The sequence below is a fragment of the Diospyros lotus genome, chromosome 15, assembly GCF_014633365.1.
Source record: "Diospyros lotus cultivar Yz01 chromosome 15, ASM1463336v1, whole genome shotgun sequence".
Classification (NCBI taxonomy): Eukaryota; Viridiplantae; Streptophyta; class Magnoliopsida; order Ericales; family Ebenaceae; genus Diospyros; species Diospyros lotus.
The window spans coordinates 5,227,513-5,249,664 of NC_068352.1; the positions used below are offsets into that span (position 1 = coordinate 5,227,513).

The 22,152-nt window shown below is 31.9% G+C and overlaps 2 protein-coding genes across 2 annotated transcripts in view; both read left to right on the forward strand.

The window, feature by feature from the left end:
- The first annotated feature begins 1,316 nt into the window (after positions 1-1,316).
- LOC127792334 (uncharacterized) overlaps positions 1,317-22,152 on the forward strand; it is an 81,214-nt gene continuing 60,378 nt past the window's right edge. Inside the window, exon 1 of the mRNA XM_052322798.1 lies at positions 1,317-1,419. Coding sequence (XP_052178758.1) covers positions 1,367-1,419 — 53 coding nt within the window. The 5' untranslated portion in view covers positions 1,317-1,366. The remainder of the gene's footprint in view (positions 1,420-22,152) is intronic.
- Positions 17,404-22,152, forward strand: part of LOC127791541 (uncharacterized) — a 46,683-nt gene continuing 41,934 nt past the window's right edge. Inside the window, exon 1 of the mRNA XM_052321474.1 lies at positions 17,404-17,527. Coding sequence (XP_052177434.1) covers positions 17,475-17,527 — 53 coding nt within the window. The 5' untranslated portion in view covers positions 17,404-17,474. The remainder of the gene's footprint in view (positions 17,528-22,152) is intronic.

Genomic DNA, 22,152 nt, shown 5'->3' on the forward strand with positions numbered 1-22,152 from the left:
ACCTTCCACAACTACTAAGTGTAGACTTATGATATTATAAAGGATTTGTTATCGCTCAAATATAACAATGAATTTATTGATTGGAAATGTTGTTCTTGAGTTACTTGGAGTCTGTTAAAAAAATAACAACCAGAAGGTATAGAAAAATTTTCGCACAAAAACTTCGATACTCAAGTCAGGCATTGAAGATTTAAATGCTGTATTGAAATCAGTGTCATAGATGTAACTCTTTTGAAACGGCGACTTATCTATTTATAGAAGAGCATGAAAATTTTCTAATTTATCTAAAATTATGATTCTTTTAGATAATATTTATTCTAATATTTCGAAATCCATTAGAACTATGATTTTTATGGATAACGTTTATCTTAACATTCCAAAATTCATTATAATTAGGATCTTTATGGATAATATTTATTATTTTTGTACAATTTTCGGAGAGATTTTTAAATATTGCAGTTTTCTTATTCGTGATTTGTATTAGACCTTCCCTGATTAAATGAAAATTATACTTATTTTTAGTTTAAAAAATTATTTTAAATTTTAAATTTTTTTAATCTTTTAATGAATTTTTGACTATGACGTATCAAAACTCATTCAGGAGAGTTTTGTTAGATAATAATAGACTATCAAGCACTCAAATTAAGGTTCGTCTTCTACCAAATCCAGTGTCTTTCTAGCTCACTACTGTTTCAGGTATTTGGAAATGCTATGTTTTTTCGCTATAACCAGTAAATTCATAACATATGAAAAGAGAAAAATTAAAACATATTATAAGTAAGAAATAAAAGTATAAGATTAATAATACAAAACAGAGAATATAAGGAATCTAAGAACAAAAACTCTTATAAAACTACAAACTATATAAAATTTTATTTGTAGAAATTGAGAAATTTAAAAATAAAAAGACATATCCAGATAATATTTTAAATCAGACCACCTAAGACTTTAACCATATAAATGTTACCTTATTTGGGTCTTTTGTGGAGGGGAGTTTTGACTTTTTGTGTGATGTTTAAAGTATTTTATGTGTGAATTATTTGCTATGAAATTGATGAACAATAATTTATTGTAGAAAAATATCAAAAACTCCCTGTAAATAACGTGGCAACATCTGCCCATCACACAAACTGCCAAAGGACAATTTTGTCCCCCAAGTAACCTCAAAAAGCAGGTTTCCTGCCGCCACATTCCACGCTAACCAAGGGCATTCTTGTCAAACCATCCACTTCCGCACCGCACCTCAAGTCTCCCCTCTGTATATATAGGGCACCGCCCTTGAGCTTCTACGCCCACCAAAGTCTAGGCTTCTTCTTCCCCATAAGCAACTGTTTGTTTCTTAATTCTTTCAAAAATTAAGCTTACCATGGAGGATCAAGCTCAGTTCCAGAACTCACTGAGTCTGACTCAGCTGATGAGGTCTCAATTTCTGAGGAAGATCACACAGTTGCTACTCTCAGTGTCTGTGTTCTCCTTCATCTTCTCTTGTTCGGAATGGTATTATTCCTTCAAGGCCCAAATGCTGAGCCAAGCTGTGGACAAAAGCTGCATCTTCCTCATCTGTAATGGGATCCTGGTCTTGCTTGCTAAGACCTCTGGCTGCAACAGCCACCCCTTCAAGATGATTGCAGATAGAGAAGCTCCATTGCTGGAGATGGAGGACTCGTTTCTAGACAAGCAAGTCTCAGTGGAAGCTATGGAGCCTTCAGAGAATGCTTTAATAGAAGAAGAAGAAGAAGCTCCAAATGGGCTTCTGGTTAAAGAAGAAGAAGAAGAAGAAGAAGAAGAAGGTTCCAATGGGCTTCTGATAGAAGGAGAAGAAGAAGGGACTACAGAAAACAATGGCTTCCCAGATGAATTGGAAGGAGAAAATGAAGCGATGAGCACAGAAGAGTGGAACAAGAAGTTTGATGAGTTTATAAGGAGGATGAAGGAAGAATTCAGGGTTGGAGCTTGTAAGCAACAGTTAATCATGGCTTAGTAAATTAAACTTCCCTATTTAGGCACTGTAAAATATTAATTAAGTCCTATTATATATATATATAATTATGTATAATGTAACATTAATTAATCAATCATCTTTTCTTCCTCAATCTCTTTCCTCTTTTTTTTTGGCCATATGGAAATCTTCTTTTTGTTGTTGAGATTCAAAGTTTGAACTAAATCTATTTGATTTGAATCGAATAGTATATTTGAACTAATTAGTTAATATTTTAACTTTAACTAGTTTTCTTTTTGGTTTGAGATCAATTCAAAATTGAAAATAAATAATATTATTTATTAATAAGAAATAATAATATAATATATTAATACATAAATTGATTAATTTTTGTTTAAATTTTTTTGAAAATTTTTGTTTGGATAATATATAAATATATATATGCATATTTATGTAATTTTATATTAAAAATAAAAAAATATATAGAATAAAATTAAACTAAATATTCAAAATCAAACTAGACCGAATCCATTAATTAATAAAGAAATGATATATCGCTCGATGTGAGCTCCACCACCACCCACTTCCCCCTCACCCTTCGTACAAGTTCCCCGCCAATTATCCCCACATACACATATATATGTAATTTTTTTTATATTTTGTAAAATATTATTATAATTTATTATCTAAATAAATTATTACTTCTGTTCAGTTAGAATTATAGTTATTTTAATAATTATAATTATAATCATAATTAATAATTTATTTAATTTTTTAATCTTAATAAAATTTATATTTATTTTATTTTTCTTAATTATGTCTATTAAATAAAGGTGTAACTAAATCAATTAAATTATTCAAAAGACTTAACGTGATTTAATTGAGGGAATGACCAAATGGGGGGGGGGGGGGGGGGGGGGTTTAATTGAAGGGGGTCTTTAAGTCTATTACTGTGATCTAGTTGGGTTTTTTTTTTTAAAAAAAAAATTAGTCTTTTCAATTTGAATAATTCGATTAATTTTATCTCTTTGCCTCAATTAAATCACGTCAAATCCCTTTGAATAATTTGATCGAATCGATTACACCCTTGTCTAATAGACTTAATTGAAAAAAATATGAAATGAATATAAATTTTATTATAATTAAAAAAGTAAATACATTATTAATTATAATTATATTTATAATTTTTAAAATAACTATAATTCTAATTGAATAGGAGTTATAATTTCTAGTTCTTCATCAAAGTTACTCTGATTGATCATCGAAACTATAACTCTTAAATATTAATGTTGTTGTATAACTCCACAAATTTCTAATTAGATAGGAACGTAGTTACTAAGAGACTCTAACCTCGCATTCGATAAAAGATGTAATTAGATGTAATCAATGCTATCATGAAAATATGTAATTAGATTATTTGAATTATGGGATTAAGATTATTTATTATTTTATTTAATAAAAATTATGCATACTAAATAAACTTTAAATATGTTAAATAATTTATAAATTATGCACATTAAAAAAATTAATTAAGAAAATATCCATAATTTACTGAAATTTATGTTTATGGTCGAAATCCAAACCGTATGGGCACGTTGCCTTGGAATGATGCTCTTGAAGCAATACAGAGAGGCCACGTGTCAACTTATAAGCTTACGTTAGCATTTAAGTGCTATTAATTTCTGTCCATAGAATTTAGTGCTTTGATTGATATATATAACTACCAATTCTTAATTCAAGCCAAGCCAATACATTACAATTATATATATGGAAAATTGATTCTTTATTAAAATTGTACTTTAAAAATATATTATGATAATTATATTTTTATGCAGGATTGTTGGTCTTGTTTTATCATTATTATTAGAATGGTTAAAACATGTAATACCCTAAAAGTCTAAAGAATGATAGTATATATATATCGAGAATAAATAAGAAAAGAAATAACATTAACTGGATACTTTTTGAACTGAATATAGGTAAAGAACTCTGGAGTTAAGCGTACTTGAACTGAGGGAGCTCAAGAATGGGTGACTCTTGAGAAGTTCGTGTAGACCCAAATGGAGACAATGAAATACCCCAAAAGGGTAGAGAATGGTAATATATATCGAAAATAAATAAGGAAGGAAACAATACTAGCTGAATACCTTTTGGGCTGAATGTAGGTAAAAAACTCTAGGGTGTGCTTAAGATGGGGAAGCTCAATGATGGGTGACTTCCTGGGAAATTCGTGTAGGTCCATCGGAATAAGTTGTTCCGGTCTTTCCTATCGTTCAATGTGAAATTTTACAAAACATCTCAATTTTTTTTTATCAAAATTAAACATATTTTATTATAATTTGGATCAATAAATTTCTTCACAATCTTGATGGTTTCTGGTCGAAATTAGCCAGAAATTTTAATTTCGACCAAAATGAATAGCCTCATTTTGGTCGAAATCCATAAGGCTAGTCATTGAGATTAAAACTTCTAGGTCGAACATAGAGAGGCTTTATATTTAGGGGTGGGGGCAAAATCAAATATTATATATGCATATATATATATATTAATAGCTATATTATATATAATATTAATTATTAAGTGCCTTATATATATAATTCTGAAATAGAATGTCGAAATGCTTCGATATCGAAATAACTTAATTTAGTGAAAAATTCAAAATGACTAATCTTATGTAAAATAAATTTGAGAATAATATTATCATTATACAAAGACCACCAAAAATTTACCATCTTCATTTAAATTTATCAAAAGGAATAAAAACTAAACTAAGACCACCAAACACTGGGGTTAATTACACCAATATTAACTCAACTTTGTATTCTATTACTGTTTGGTCATTGAATTTTGAAATGTTACCTGTTAGTCACTAATATTTCAAAACGGTTACTGCTTAATCACTGAACTTTGAAACGTTATCTGTTAATCACTGATATTTCAAAATTGTTATTATTTAGTCACTGAACTTTAAAATGTTACTTATTAATTACTGATATTTCAAAACTGTTACTGCTTAATCACTGAACTTTAAAATATTACCTAGTAGTCATTGATATTTCAAAATCGTTTTTCACCTGTCACTTGATAGTCACTGAATTTTAAGTTCACGAGTGACGAATGAGGAACAGTTTTGAAATATTAGTGACTGACAGGTAATATTTTAAAGCTTAGTGTAACAGTTTTGAAATATCAGTAACTAATAGGTAACATTTTAAAGTTCAGTAACTAAACAGTAACAGTTTTGAAATATCAGTGACTAACAAGTAACATTTCAAAGTTCAGTGATTAAGTAGTAATCGTTTTAAAATATCAGTGACTAACAGGTAACATTTCAAATTTTAGTGACCAAATAATAATAGAATGCAAAGTTGTGTTATTATTGGTGTAATTAACCCCCAAACACTGTGTAGTAAGTCTTTATTTGAAATATTTGATTCTTTTTATTTGCATCGGCTACACCATTAGTTATTAAATAAGAATAATTAAAGATTTTATTCTTTAATAAATCTTTTTTCTCCTTATCATCAATCAATTTAATTTTTTCACCTTCAACAGATTTATCGTTTATTTTTTCATCAATAATTAAGTTTCTTGAACATACATAAAGTATATATATATATATATATATGACTACAAGATGAATGGGTACTTAGATTTTTGTTATTTTATTTTTAAATTTAGGTTTAATAAGGATACATGGGTTGGGTTTCAAGTCTTTTCAATTTTCAATTCTTTTATAGATTTGAATTGCTTTAATTCAAAATTGAATATTGAATACTACGAGGAGAATCGTGTAAATCTAACAACCTTAAATTCTCATTTTTGGAATTATCGTCCTTGCGCGATCTCTCGTCGTTCGTGTCTTTGATTTCGACATAAGAATAAATTACAGGTGAAGACTTTGTCTCATTGCGCAAGACAAGAAATCAAACTCCCGATCTACTAATGTGAATCCCACCTTATCATGACCCAATCATGACGTAAAACTTAAATTCTCACCCTTAAATGTATGAATATTGTAGAGTAAACAACTACTTAAATAATCAAAAGGGACCTTAATATATATAGTCAATTACCATCTTCATCATGGATATATGGAATTTATAAGAAGAATTATGTCGTAGAGGAGATGTATTATTTTTTCCTCAATAAATAGGGTAAGGTTGAGATTTCAAGAGATATATGGGGTTAGATTGACCTAACCCAACTCATGACTTCACCTACTAGATTAGGCATAATGTTATAATTGTAACTTGTTTAGGATTTATGAAGTTAATGATGCTTAAAATACCATCTAATAATCCTCATGACACCCTTTATAGTAGGGTCATTAATTCCTTTATCCCTTAAACTCAAAATAAAGAAAAGTGATGTGACAGTTCATGTGGAAATGCTTAATTGGTATTACATATCTATGTAAAGAATATAGAAAATAAAATCTATTAAACGCCATTTTATCTTCTTAAGGCAAATACTTCCACATGAGCTATCACATTACTGCTATTAACCTCTACTGATAATAAATAACATTACTTTTCATAATAGGTTCATGGAAATCCCAAGGAGAATGTCTTTAATTAAGAGACTTGAATTCAAAACCACTAAATTTTCTAATGTTTTAAGTTTTTATATTAATTTAAATATATTTATTTTTATATTAATTACATATTCAACATTTATAAATTAGACACAAACACATTAAAACCTATTTTTTTAAATAATACATTTGTTGTGTTCAAGAAAGCGAGACTAAGTCCAAGATAAGCCTAAAAGAAAGGAAACTCAATGAGAAAAACATGAGAGACCTTCTTGACAAAATAATTCTCGAGAGACTCTCACGAAGGCCACTCTTGGATAACTTCGAGAGACCTTCCTGAAGACCCTTATGCAGGCTTTTTCCAAATCTAAGAATACTTCAACTCACCTCCAATGTCTTTGTCTGAAAATTTAGAACATATGATGAGGATACGCTTTTACTTGTCAATTATAATCTCTATAAAGAATGAGTGATTGCTTTAATTGAGGTATGACTATAACACTACTCAAACTATACTAATTTAAGTATTAGGGAGTTCACACGAGAGACACCCTGCACCCTTGACTATCTTCTATTTTATAGGTCTCTTGAATACTAGAGGTTAAAAATGAACACTCTCCTATAATTATAAATTTATTATTGTATTTTGATAATAATAATACTATCTATTATTAATTTTTTTAAATACTTATAATTAATTAATATATTCTTTTTATCACTGAACTTTATAAGCCAAAGCTAATTTTATAAATTTTGTAAGTATCTTGTATAATTCAACTCAAAGCTAAATGGACCTTAAGCTGTCTTTCGGTGGTGGAAGATGTGGGATTTGGTGGGTGATGGGCGTGGGGATACTTACAAGGGACCATGAGACAGTGAGGCATTGATTAAAATTGATTTCCCATTTTTGTCTGCCACTCCCACAGCATTCCGAAGAATCGAACTCCCCTTTGACTTTTGGACCTAATTCTTTCTTTTTATAATTTATTTTTAAAAAAAATATTTTTTAAACATTTTATTTTTCCCATAAGTAATATTTTTACATTAATTATATATATTTAAAATATAAGTATTGTAATAAAAATTAATATTTAATATAAGTATGCAGATAAATTCTTTATGAGTCGAAATTCAAGACTTAACTCCTTGAATAGATATAAATAATTGCACAACTGATATAATTAAATCCACAACTTCACAATATCTCAACCTCTTAAACACTTATGACAAATTATTTATATTTATAAGACTCTAAAACTTTCATAATTAATTTTATTTTCCCTCTTGTGGTGGATGTACTTGTGCAAATAATTGTCATCCATTGCCTATTCTATTCTAGGACAATGATAGATCAATAAGAATTTAGCAAATAATATTAGGTGCTATAATTAGTAGGCCGACAAATCTACAAGTTTAGGTGGAAGAAGAGGTCAATCTACATATAAGTTGGAGTTCACAATGGTAAAATCCAAATTGGTCAATAGATAAGACATTGAGACAAAGCAAACCCAAATATACAAAGATACTATATAATGAAAATTTATGATCATAAACTACGAAGAATTTGAATCATTAATTTCTTGCATGCATCATTAGTTTGCCTGAGTATTTTATGATCATAAAATATCAATGCTTAGTTTAGCACTATACCCATTTACTTTTATATATAACTGTATCATTTTAACTCTGAAACATCCCATCATTACCACACCCATTCATCATTGAGGACAAAGTGAAACCCTACGACTCGCCCTTTACTGATAAGACAAGAACATATTCACCACCAACCATATTGACTACTTCAACCAACTGGCCACAGTAAGATGCGTAGCCTTTGTTGAAAGAGACCAATATGTGTGTATATATGTTGCCAGCTGCTAACACTGCAAGATGTCCACATGGCCGAGGAATCAGCAGCCTCTTTACACTTATGTGGTCGCCAACACCATGGCTTTCCTTTTCATCCCACTTATGTGGATTTCCATTCCAAACCAAAAGCATTGTGGTCTCTCCTGCCATCAACTTAATCTCTTGCTTAATCATTACATTTCTGATATGTACATCCAAATCAAGCCTCTAATACCAACACACGTAATATCCCAACATTTGTCATCCTTCCAAATCTGACAAATGTTTCGAATTCAAAATTCACTAACCGTAAGCTTAATGTTGAAATATATTAGGTAGTTTTAATGTCGATTATTAGGGATAAGTACTGAAACAAAAATAAATTTTGTAAGTAGATATGAACAATATCAAGATTAGATACACACAAATGTAATATAATCGATATGGTGCTTTCATTTAACGAAATAGTTACATGGGTTTGACTCGCTTCACTTAATATGCAAAGCAACACGACACCAAACACAAACATAAATTATGACAACAAAGTTATGGTAAGTGGAGAGATCCTCGCTTACCATAACTAGAAGGATCTAGACAACAAATTCTAATTAAATTATGACAACAAAGGATCTAGAAGGATCCTTCGGGAGAAAAAGAGAAGGGGGGCGGGGGGCGGTGGTGAGAAGATAGAGACATCAAACATATGTAATTGAAAATGACATAACTTCACTTCATTTGGCAATTAGGTTTGGGATTGATTGGAGAGATCACTTCACCAGCCTTTAATGGAACAAAATTTTATGTTTAAACAAAAAGGGTAGATGGGCAATATAAAGACTTGTTTGGTTGTAGAAAATATTTATTTTAATTTTTATTAATAGTTAAATATTTTATTATAAAATAATAAAATTATACTGTGAATTAGAAACGACTTTTTTAATATTTTCTAAATTTTTTGACAACAAATATTATATCTTTAATTATACAATTAGAGTTAAAACTTAAAAAATAATTTCTGAAACTAAACGAGCCTAAAGTTTTATGAAGGATTTCTTTTCGTCTTTGATTATGTTTGAGAATTTTAAGGATTGTTTGGTTGCTGATTTTATTGTTGTTTTTCTTTTTATTTTAGTGTTTTTAATAAAATTTTTGTAAACTTTGAAAATATGATTATTTTTTTACAAAAATTATATTTTCAAAGTATAATGATTTCTATAATTAACAAAAATGTGTTTATGTTATTTTCTAAACTTTAGATATTTTGAGATAATTTATTAAAAATTAATTTAGTAACTAGTTCACCGCTTTCAAACATGAGTACTAGTTTTAAAACTACAACCAAATGGAAATTAAGCCAAGTTTGGTCAAGTGAGCTAGTTTTAAAAATTATTTAATTAGAATAAAGTTGCTTCAAATTGCCCAAATGTAAAGAACACAAATATATTTTTAAAATAATTAAATTATTCTCAAAAAACTATATAAAACAAGGACACTTAAGAATTTTATATGTTTTGGATAAAAAAATATTGTCATATTCTCTCGCTATATCTTTAGTCAATCTCTTTAATGTCTTCCTCTTATAGTGTTTTTTTTTTTTTTTTATATACAAATTTATTCTATTTCATCCATTCATCTTAATTGTAACCTTTTCATTTCATCTAGTCTAATAACTGGGAAAAAGACATCCAAGTTTACAAATGCAAAATATCCTTTGCCGACATTTTAGCTATATTATTATTAAGATTGAAAATTTAATTCATGAAAGATGAAACATATAAAATAAAAATTTTTGCGACAAAACATGAAACATATTGCAAACTTAACCATGTCAATGAAAAACCTTCTCAAGTTGCCTCCATGCGAAAATGAGATATGTTGGTCCATGAGTGAAGAAGGGTCGTGCTTCCCCTTATCGACAACTTTGAAGCAACTAGTCGATGGACTAATCGATAGCCCTTTGTATAGCTTGAAGCTTTGTTATCCATTAAATGAGTAGCATAGCAAAAACATGAAAATAACACATAAGTAACATACTATATAATAATGTCTTTCTTTGTCTCATCCACTAGATAATATTGTTTGTAAATAAACATATAACCAAGGCACCTCTTTCTTAATGTGTTTTGTGAGCTCACCCTTTATAAATGCAAAGAGATAAGGGCTTTAGTGCAAATCTTTTGCACAATCCAATTATAATAGGAAATGTCTCAACATCTCCTTCAAAAGTCTTAATCAATGGCAAGCAATCCATTCTTTTTCCTTCTATGAAATCCTCATGAAACTTCTCTCTAGAGATGCTTTAACGAGGTTCTTCTATGTCCACAAATTCATTCTTGGCCATCATTTTTTATCATTATTTCTCTTATACTTTCTTGATATGGACATCAAGGACTAAAGGACTATTTAGTGGTTAATGTCACGGCCTGTGACTCCCCAACATCAAGAGCAAGTCGTTCATCATGGGTGTCTCTAGGTTTTTGTGGGTTTTCTGATCAAATGACAATTGATAAGTGTTTTTTTATACACTTATTTTGGTCTATAAACTTAGCATTTATACATTCATTGAGCATGATTTTTACTTGATTTTGTTCCATATATGGTTATGTAGATGTGGAGCATGTGTTGAATACACTTGGAGCAAAAAGAGTGATTTTGGTGCATGATGGGAGTGATATAAAGCTTGGAGGCAAGGTCGGGTATCAATGCAAAAGAAAGCAAAAGATTTTCAAGAGCCAAAAAGTGGAAGATGATAAAGCAAGAGGCTAAAGAAGAAGGCTAGTAGTCTTACAGCGAAATGCATACCGCTGTAGGACCGCTGTAAGATTTAGTTTCTGGAGCTCACGGGTCTACAGCGGAATGCATACCGCTGTAGGACTGCTTTAGGAATTAGTTTCTGGAGCTCACGGGTCTACAGCAACAAGCATATCGCGGTAGGGTTTAAAGCTTCGTGAAAAGGCCGTTTTAAGCCTGTTTTAATCCAAATAAAAGAGAGATAGACTCCTTCAAGGTGTATGACTTTGATAGCCTAAAGATGACTATATAAAGACTTATTCTTAAGGGATTTGAGAGTTTTTTTGGGGGGGCATGAAATGGAAGCGGACGAAAGATTGAAGACTCTTGGGTTGTATTTTTCTTTTCTTCTTTAATTCTTTGCTATGGATTCCAACTCTTTTCTTTTTCTTTTGATTGAGAGCATGCATAGCTAAGTGTTTATAGCTAGGGTGAATGATGAAACCTCGACTTCTAATGGTTTGATTTAAAGTTATTTGGTTTGCTATTTTCTTATCTATCCGGGTTGATTGTTTGTTATGTTTATAATGTTGTTTTGATGCTTGATCACCATTGAAACTTATTTGTGATTTGTATTGCTTTCGAGATATTCAATACGGATTAGATATGGTAGCAAACAACGTAGGGTCCGATAATAGGTAGAGATACCGTTATGCCCTATGAAATCATTGTGTGATGATCTCTGTGATTGAATACATGTTTATATGTTCGAAGGTTGACTAGAGATAGTTAATCTCATATATATACATAGAACTGAATGACCATCGAGAGAGGCTTTTGGTTGTAATTGGATTATCGATTTTCAACCTAAGATAAGGAATAACAACACCCGAGTAATGAATAATTGAATCATAGAAGGCCGACGGTGGATTCACTAACCCTAGTGCCTTAACTTTGAGAATTTTTGAATCAAAGAAATTGTTTTGTTTGCATCTTTTATTAGTAAACTAGTTTTCATTACAGTTGAAGTCTTTGTTAATGTGTGTGTTAGGTTAAGGTTAAATCAATTAGAGTAAACATCAAAAGTTAGTCCTCGTGGGTACGACACTCTATTCATCACTGTATTACTTGTCACGGTCCGTTTACTTGCGGGATAGAATTAGCCGGACAACAATGAATGTAGGTGTTTTCCTATCCAGATAGATGGCTTGTTTAAAGAGTCATATCTTTGTCGCTTAGAAAAAATATTGACCTCACATGAGCAAACGAAGTATTGCACAAGACATTCTTAAAATATAACTCTACAATCCTTGAAATATACATTTTGGTGCATATGAATTAACACATTCAAATTTAGTTCCTCTAGAATAACTCTGATTGCAAAAATTCTATCTCCCCATCCAGTACCTCATCCTTTAAAATTATACCTATAGATGCAAGAGAGAGAGATAATAATAATAATAATAATAATAATAATAATAATAATAAAGCTAGAGAGAGATTGAGGGCAAGAGTGAGTGAAACTTTATTTCTAATCTAGACTTGGGTTTGAGAGAGAAAAGAAGAAGAAGAAAGAAGGAATTAGAGATAGTGAATCTATTCATTTCTAACTCAAATATGGTATTTTTGTCATTTTATAAAGTTGAACGATGATTAATTAATGGTGGAGGAACTATAACATAATATTAAAATTCAGGGATACTCTGTATTTTCTCAAATGTTAAAGGTACTTTTTAGAATTATCCTAAACGTTAGGGGTATCATGTGGAGTTTTTCCAAAAATAAAAGGTCAAGTTAAAGTTACATATGACATTTACTCTATCTTTTCTTTGATTATGCACTAGAATAAATTAAAATAATTATGAAAAATTGATAGTTTAAATCATGGAGATAAAATTTGTTTGAGCATTTACTAAAATAAGCCCTAATTACCCTTTTAAAATTGAAATAAGTTTAAAATTTTCATATTTGAAGAACATTAAAATAATATATATTTTGAACATTTATTAAATAAGTAAATAGGAGACTTATTTCCATCTTTAATCATGCAATTCCTTTTTAGTAAAATTCACATTGATGAAAGTTTAATTTTTTTGTAACTCTATCTCCTTAATAGAGCACCCATCTTTTTAGAATCACTAGTTTTCATCTAAGCAACTCCCAATAATTGATTCTAAGATAGAAAATATTTGCTTTCCATTTTCAAGGATTAGATATAGTGTGTAAAATGCACAAAATATGGGTTTTCTTTTTGTATTATTTAAATATAACCAAACAAAAATAGTGATTAAATTAATATAATTTAATTTGAATCTAGGCTAATTCAGGTTAACCGAGATCTAGTTAACCACAAGCCTAATTGGACATATAGGTTTGTTAAAGGGCTCGAACCATAAGGGTCAAGTATATATAAATGAGGGGAAAGGCTAAGGTTTCCTTTACCTTCTACCCATTTTTTGCAAACACTTTGTCTTTTAACTCTCATTGCTTTTCTCGGTTATTATTGCAAATTAACGACCTTGCATGGATTTCTAGAAAAACCTTTTGATCCTTGGATAAATCGTCACTAGATCTATTGAAGAACTAACCCTTAGCTTTTTATTTCAACCATCCTCGTTGGCAAGCACTAACTTTCTTGTAAGACTTCGAACATCAACAAGAAATTAATTAACTTGGCATTTTCATACCATGAGGTAAACTTTTGAAACCTTTTATCTTTATTTTGTTTGATAATGTTGAGTGCTATGTTTCTTACCCCTAGGCTAGAGGTACGTTTAGGTCATTCATTGAAACCCTAACTCCAACTGCCAATGTTTTTATAATTTCATTGTATATTGGGAATATTTTTTCTATTTAACCCCATTTCTTTTAATAAACTTTCATTATTTTTGTAACACTCTAAAAACCCTAACACATACACACATAACCTTTTACGTGAACATGGGCAAAACATTTTAACCTTTTTTTAAATAAAAATATGACAATTTGATCCTTTTGATTTTGAAGTATGTTAAATCATTGGTCACAATAGTCCTAATGACGATCTTTATTCATCCACGATCTCCATGTGGGAGACTGAAAATAACTTGGTGTTCTCAAGCAATTTAAGGGCTTTGTGATATTGTTCTCTTTTTTGGATATATGTTATCTTGCTTTATTTGCTACTTTGAGTTGCTTTTCGTTGGTGTTAAGTTTGTAATATACTTAAAATTTTCCTACAAGTTACTTTGTTATGTTCTTATTTTTCAGGAAATGAACTCCTCTATATTTTAAGGAAAAGGAAAATGATAAAGAAACACATATATACCCAAATCTTTCTATTCTCTCTCTTTTTTTTTTTTTTGTGAAGTCCAAGTCAAAAGAAAGTGAGTTTGGAAAGGATAAGTTGGAAGGGCTCTTCATTTGAAGTTGGATCATTCCTCACCAAGGTCGGAAGTGGGAAGCTTACTAGTTTGTGATTTTCTAGCTCCTAAACTCATCCTAGTAAGTCCTCTACCCACTTTCATAATACATGGAGCATTCATTGGCATGACATGTTGTTGGTTTTCTTATTAGATGCATTATTGTCGCTTTATCTTGTATAAATATCATGGAAGCATGTTATGTGTGAGAGATTTTAAGATGAGAATGACTAAGGTTAGAGGTCGCAATCAATAAAGATTAGTGTGGGATCTTGAGACAAGAATGCTCCAGGTTAGGGGTTACTATCTTTGCAAATCTGGACATTCTCGGTTATAAAGACCTTGAAAATGTGAATAATATGGTTGGAGGCTGCATTTAATGGTTTTTGTACTCAGACTTACTAAGCTTGCAATGCTCATGCATGGTTGCATATCCATTATTTTTAGATACTTGCAAGGGTATTTCGACTATCGGAGCTCGTTAGGAGAGTACCATTTGTAGTTGGAGGGATTTGGTATTAATTAAACCATGATGGGATGCTATTGTTTAGGACTTAAATGGGGAAAGTGAGTCATGCATTGTATTATATTTTTATTACAACTAGAATATGTTGTGGAACTTTCAGCGTAAGAATCATGGGAAAATGAGTTTTCTACAAGTAGTTTTGAATTTTCTTGTAAATCTTATCTAAATAATTCAAAATGAAATGCGATGGGGTATCTGTATGTTTTGGGGAGATATGGTCTTGATGGTCTTGATGAATTTGGGTAGATTTGGGCCAAGATCAAAGCTTGAAGGACAACTAAGGAGTTGATGACACTGGAGAAGATAAAAGAGCTAGCTGACGATCGATCAAAAGGTGAGTCGATTGTGGTGGCAATGGTGGATGGGGAGGCCAACGATCGGTTGCTAGCGATTGAAGAAAGCCGACAATCGTAATGGCTGTAGAAGACAAACTAACATTCACAATAATGGTTGAAGAAGATCGACAATGATTGGAAGAGACGACTGAAGAAATCGAAGAGAATGATGGCGATGAAGGTAATAACGTCGATAGAGAGACGACAAAGGAGATGATCAAAGAAAAGAAACGAGAGTCAACTCACGATAATTGATCGATGGTGAAGGTGATATGATAGTGAAAAAAATAGGATTAATGTTGGAGATGGAAGCAAGACAAGCGGTGGTTGACGACAACAACAACAATGGTGGCGGTGACGACATTCTGCTAGCAAGAATATATATTCTTATGAAATATATATATTTTTTGTTTTTAATGATTCGATAATATTTTGATCTTACCTTTCACAGCTTTTAACTTAGTGCAAACTTATAATATCATAAACGATTTGTTGTCGCTTGAATATAACAATGAATTTATTGACTGAAAATGTTGTCCTTGAATTACCCGGAGTCTGTTAAAAAAAGAACAATTAGAAGGTACGATACAAGAAAATTCTCGTGCAAACACTTTTATACTTAAATCAGACATTGAAAAATTGAATGTTGTATTGAAATCAGTGTCAGAGATGTAACTCATTTGAAATGAGGGCTCATCTATTTATAGAGGAACATGAAAATTTTTTAATTTCTCTAAAATTATGATTCTTCTGATAATATTTATTATAATATTTCAAATATATTAGAATTATAATTTTTATAAATAACGTTTATTCTTACATTTCAAAATTCATTAGAATTAGAATCTTTATAGATAATACTTCTTTTTTTTTTTATAGAACTTATAGGGATTTTCGAATATAGAAGTTTTCTTATTTGTGACTTGTTCGGGATCTTCCCTAATTAAGAGAAAATTATACTTTTTTTAGTCTAAAAAATTATTTTAGACTTTTAGGTTTTTTTAATCTTTTAATAAATTTTTGACTATTATGCTTCAGAACTCATTAAGGAGGATTTTGCTAGAGAATAATAGACTAGACATGGCCAAAATTGAACCGGACCAGCGGTTCGAACCGGAACCGGACTGAACCGGCGAAATTCGGTCCGGTTCCGGTTCCGCAGTTCCGGTTCCGCGGAACCGGAACAACCCCCCCTCCGCCCGTGCAGCACCCCTCCCCCCCCCCCACCACCCCCCTCCCCCCCGTGCAGCACCCCTCCCCCCCAACGGTCCAAAATTGGACCGTTGGCAGCCAACGGTCCAATTCTAATTTTATTAATTTTTTTTTTAATTTTATAATTCCTATCTATATATACCCCTCCCTCCCCCCCTCATTTTTCACACTTTCTCTCTCTCTCTCTCTCTCTCTCAAGTCTCAAGCTATTATTCTCTCAATTTTGTCTCTCATTTAATATTTCAATTTCAATTTCTTCAATCTTCTCATTTTGTTATTTATCAATTTATTCAATTATATTGTTAATTATTTATTACTTGTTACCATATCCAAAATTGAATACAACAATATTTAAAAAAAATTAAAAAAATTCGGTTTGAACCGGAACCGGAACCGTTGACCGAACCGGCTCAAACCGTTGACCGAACCGGTCCAAACCGTTGACCGAACCGAAACCGGAACCGGAACCGAACCATCCCAAACCGCCCTTGGGCGGTTCGGTTCAGGTTCAAAGATTTCTTGAACCGGAACTGGCGGTTCATGAACCGTGGCCATGTCTATAATAGACTATCAAGTACTCAAATTAAGGTTCATCTTCAACCAAATCATTCATGGTTCCAAGTGGGCCCCAACCAATTCTCAATCATTCAGCCTAAAGCCAAGCCACTCTCAAATTGGTACCCATGAAGCTCACTACTGTTTCAAGCCACTCCCAAAGGACAATTTTGTCCCCCAAGTAACCTCAAAAAGCAGGTTCCTGCCACCACACTCCACACTAACAAAGGGCATTCTTGTCAAACCATCCACTTCCGCACCGCACCTCAGTCTCCCCTGTATATATATATAGGGCACCACCCTTGAGCTTCTTCGCCCACCAAATTCTAGCCTTCTTCTTCCCCCATAAGCAACTATTTATTTCTTAGTTCTTTCAAAAATTAAGCTTACCATGGAGGATCAAGCTCAGTTCCAGAACTCACTGAGTCTGACTCAGCTGATGAGGTCTCAATTTCTGAGGAAGATCACACAGTTGCTACTCTCAGTGTCTCTGTTCTCCTTCATCTTCTCTTGTTCAGAATGGTATTATTCCTTAGAGGCCCAAATGCCGATCCAAACTGTGGACAAAAGCTGCATCTTCCTCATCTGTAATGGGATCCTGGTCTTGCTTGCTAAGACAAATAATCTTTCTTTCTATCCCCATCTTTGTCAGGAAGAGAACTCCCACTACCTAAGCTTTCCACGCTTGTTTGTCTCTACGGCAACGTCGTTGTCGCTGGCTTGGCGCCGTGGTTCCTTATCGTCTTCAGTCATATTGGTGAATATCAAATCCGAATTCGTAGCTCTTCAATTTGGGAAGTCATTTTGTTTGTATTTTATGAAGAAAGAAGAAAAGGGAATGAAAAAAAATATCAAAGCAAAAGTCATATATTTTATTCAATTGTAAACTTTAATTTATACAACTAAAATGTAAATTGAAATGAGCATAAAGAGGAGAATAATATGGCATAATATCTAGCCAAAACAACTAACAAATAATATCAGATATTTGTTAATTTATTGGTTATGGATAATCCTATTTTATTTTGATTTCTTCAAACCATATCAGCAGCTACTAAGTCAAAATTCAACACATTTTCTACGTTGTTCGAAGATTCAGATCCGGGTCTCCATTGGCGATATTGTTCATTCGACTCTAATTCTTAGCATGTTATTGCATTGATTCTTACAATTTTCTATCAATTGCTTTGAGGTAGTTAACTTGTTTGGACTACTGCAAATATATATGTAAGGGCCCACTCTCGAATATTCCCGCTAGCATAGGATATTCGAAAGGAGGTCATCACAGAGATGATATAGAACAAATCATAATAAAACATACAACTCAATTTGTTACTAGCAGCGGAAACTAAGTTAAGATTCAATTACACTTCCAATATCTCAAGAGTTCGGGCTCAACGACCATACAAAATAGATAAGAGACTCTAATGTTAACTAACAAAATAAGAGTCATTTCATCTCAAGTCTCACCAAAATGCTAAACAGGATCTTTAAGTTAGGACGCGTCCCCGTACACCACTATCCTTAGGCCTTAGTCCCACTGGACTCGCCCCCAATAATAGCTTTCCCTTTACCTGGAATGGCAAAGAAGATCAAGTGAGCCACAAGGCTCAGCAAGTTCTAGGACAATAAACAATGATCATGAACCGAGAATAAGGTGACACCAAAATGAGAGTAATCCAGAACTCAACAATTGTATACAAGTATCACAATTTAAGAATTGATCAATTCCAAGTTAAATGCATCATGCCACCATGTACTATTTTGAAAATGTGCATATAAATTAATGTTAGTATCAAATCTCATAGGCTCGCAAGCCATCAATTCACACACGCCCAAGTGCATCATGTAAATAGAAACTCACAAATAAATATGGAGCCAACCTGCCGGGCTATGGCCATCTCATCCCGTGCCAGGTGCTCTAGGGTACCCTTTCCTTCCGCGCAAAATAATAGGTGCGCAAAGATAAATAATACAAAGTATCATAATATACACATGTTAAACATGTACGGAACATATCATGCATTCCTTTCCATATATATATATAGAATCCACGGAATTTCATCTCACAAATTATTGTCATACTTATACAAATAATTTCTTCCCATTCACATTATTGAGTAGCTTTTCGCTTACATCAAGCGTACACACGCTACAATAATTTATTCAAGAGTTCATTAAATCGATTACTAAGATTTATAATTTACCGGGTGCATAACAAGTATTCACATATATATATATACACGTATATTATTTATACATATACCTTGAGCTATTAAAATTTAGAACATCACCAACTATATAAGATATTTTCTATTATGATTATAATAGAAATATGTGGCCAAGGATAAGGTGCAACGCAGGGTCATTCCAATGGGCTTTTAATATATTGAATGGCTTGGAATATATATATGGACCTTGAATATTTATGTGGGTGGGCTTGAGTATTTATATAAGTGGGCTTGAATATGTACATAGAATTGCACTCTAATAGTATATATGAGTTTGCTTGGACATCCAGTAGCTTATCTTGGACGTGTGTAGATATATATATATATATATAGAATTTTAAATGGGTTTACATGGAGCATCCAGTGGGTATGGATATATAGACATATGGCTTCCAAATGTGAACAATGGTTGGACTTCACTTCTTTACAGTGGGTACTAATATATGTATATATATATATAAGTGAATGTAAATGGTTTCCAGTGGCTTGAACGTGTATATGTATACATATATATATATATTATATATGAATGTAAATTGGTTGCTTGGGGCAGGGCATTGGCTTGAACGTATCTGTAAATATAAATGTAAATGGGTTCATTTGGGGCAGGCATCCAGCAACTTGGGTGTGTATGTATATAAATATATATATATCTGCAAATGTGGGGTGACCGAACAGAAACAGAGCATGTTGTATATGCATATATACATCTTGGGTGGTTCAAATGGGCAAAAAGGAGCTTCCGGGTGTAACAGTGAGGGGAGAGAGAACCCCACTTGGATGGTTTTATTGATATATATATAGAGAGAGTGAAAGAGAGAGAGCTTCCAGTGAGCAGCTACTCTGCTACACACAAAAGTATATAAGTATGAAGATGTAAATGGGTCTACTGGGGACAGAGCATCTATGGCCGAACTGTGTATGCATATATATTTATATATATATATATGTAAATGTAGATGGGTTGGTTGGGACAAGGCATTCAACGGCTGATACAGCTACAACAATATATATATATATACAAATGGGTTTGCTATTCTGGTTAACGCATTCAACAGAGATGGTGCATATATATAAATATGTGTATATATACATCTCTATATAATTTAGCTGTTATGGATACAATGAATTAAGATTTGCATCCTTATCTACCAAGGAGCCATTCACTTGAAATAAATAGGGCGATCCGAGTCCCCACTGTAACTCAACAATTTTGTATGTATATGCTATTTACCTTACAGCATGCTAGCATGTTGCAAAATGCTAAGAAGTTGAGTACGAAATGTAGAGAGTGTGATAGAGGTTGAGTAAGAAACTTGCCTGATGAAGATGCAAGCAAGAAAAGCTCCACCAGCATAAAAATGGAAGGCAGCAGCGAGATGAACATAAAATGGAAGGGGAAGGTGAAGGTGAAGTATAAGAAGATGCTAGGGAGTGAGGAAAGGAATCAAACAGTGAAGAAAGGAAGGGTGATATGCACTTAAATTAGAAATTTTCTGCACACAGAAAAGCTGTGCAAATTGCACGCCAACTCTGAAATTTTACCAACATGCCCCTCTTCTCATATAATAGACAAAAATATTTAGGGGTTTTATTGACAAATGCTAACTTAATTTATTTTCTTATTTTTATTTTATTTATTATTGTTATTATTATTCTTATTTTAGTTTATTTTTATTACACCACCAATTTCATTATTTTTCAAGCTATTTATCACCATGGGCCTAAGCACAGCCCCATGTACTCCATATATATATATCAAGCCCACTAGGCTTGATTTCCCACCCTGGACAAACCCGTGATCTCGTTAACTAATTAATTGCGGCTCATTACATTATTTCTAAATTCAAAAAAAAATTAGACCCACACACTTATCTTCCGACCACATGAACTATAAAATAAAATTGTTCGACCTAAAATTATTTCTACGCCCTCAAAGAAATTTTATTAAATATTAAAATAATTAGACCTCACATTTAAAATACCATTAAACAAATGTTAAGTGTTAAAACATCTAGACCCACTTTAGGGCCGTTACAATATATCTATTATAGATTAAATAATAGATATTTAATGTATCAATTGCCTAGTCTTATATTTGGACAAAATAACATTTGATAACAGAAGTACTTGCGACTAACTTGATATGATTCTAATAATATATCCATCAAATATCTATTATAGATTAGATGAATACAAGAGTCTTTGTTTTTCTTATTTGTTTTGTGCTATTTACCTTTTAAATCTTCTTTGCTATGAGTTTCATGTATTTGATATGACATTGGTTATTGGCATCTTTTGTTTTGTTTGAACTAATCAAAAGGTCCATCCAGTGAGAAAATAATGACAATTCGGGTTGTGTCGGAAGTGGAATGGTATTTTGATTTATAGCTAGTCATGTGAATAAGTAAAAGATGGCCATGTATCCAAGAGAGAATGTAATAAATAATAGCGGGCAAGCCCCTTTCTCTTTACAGTTAATGAGAACTATTAAAAATTTGAAGTTTTCAAGCATTACAAATAGGTTCGTAAAGTGAGTGTTGGCCATCACCCCTAAGCATTATGGCCCTTTTCGGAAACCTTGGAAAATGTCATGCAAGTTTGGGGAGTAGAAGATGACTTACATGTTCCCCCTTTGCTTATGGTTCTCCTAGTAAAAATTTCCTAGACAACCTTCACTAGCATTTCCATGTCATGATTTGTGTTTCTTGTCTGAACCTGCAACATTGTTATCTGTTGCGCCGCAGTGGCTGCTAATGCCATCAACCGCTCATAATTTATCTCACTTGACTTGCATTTCAAATGCAACTGCTCCTAGTAAAAATAACATTGCTTACA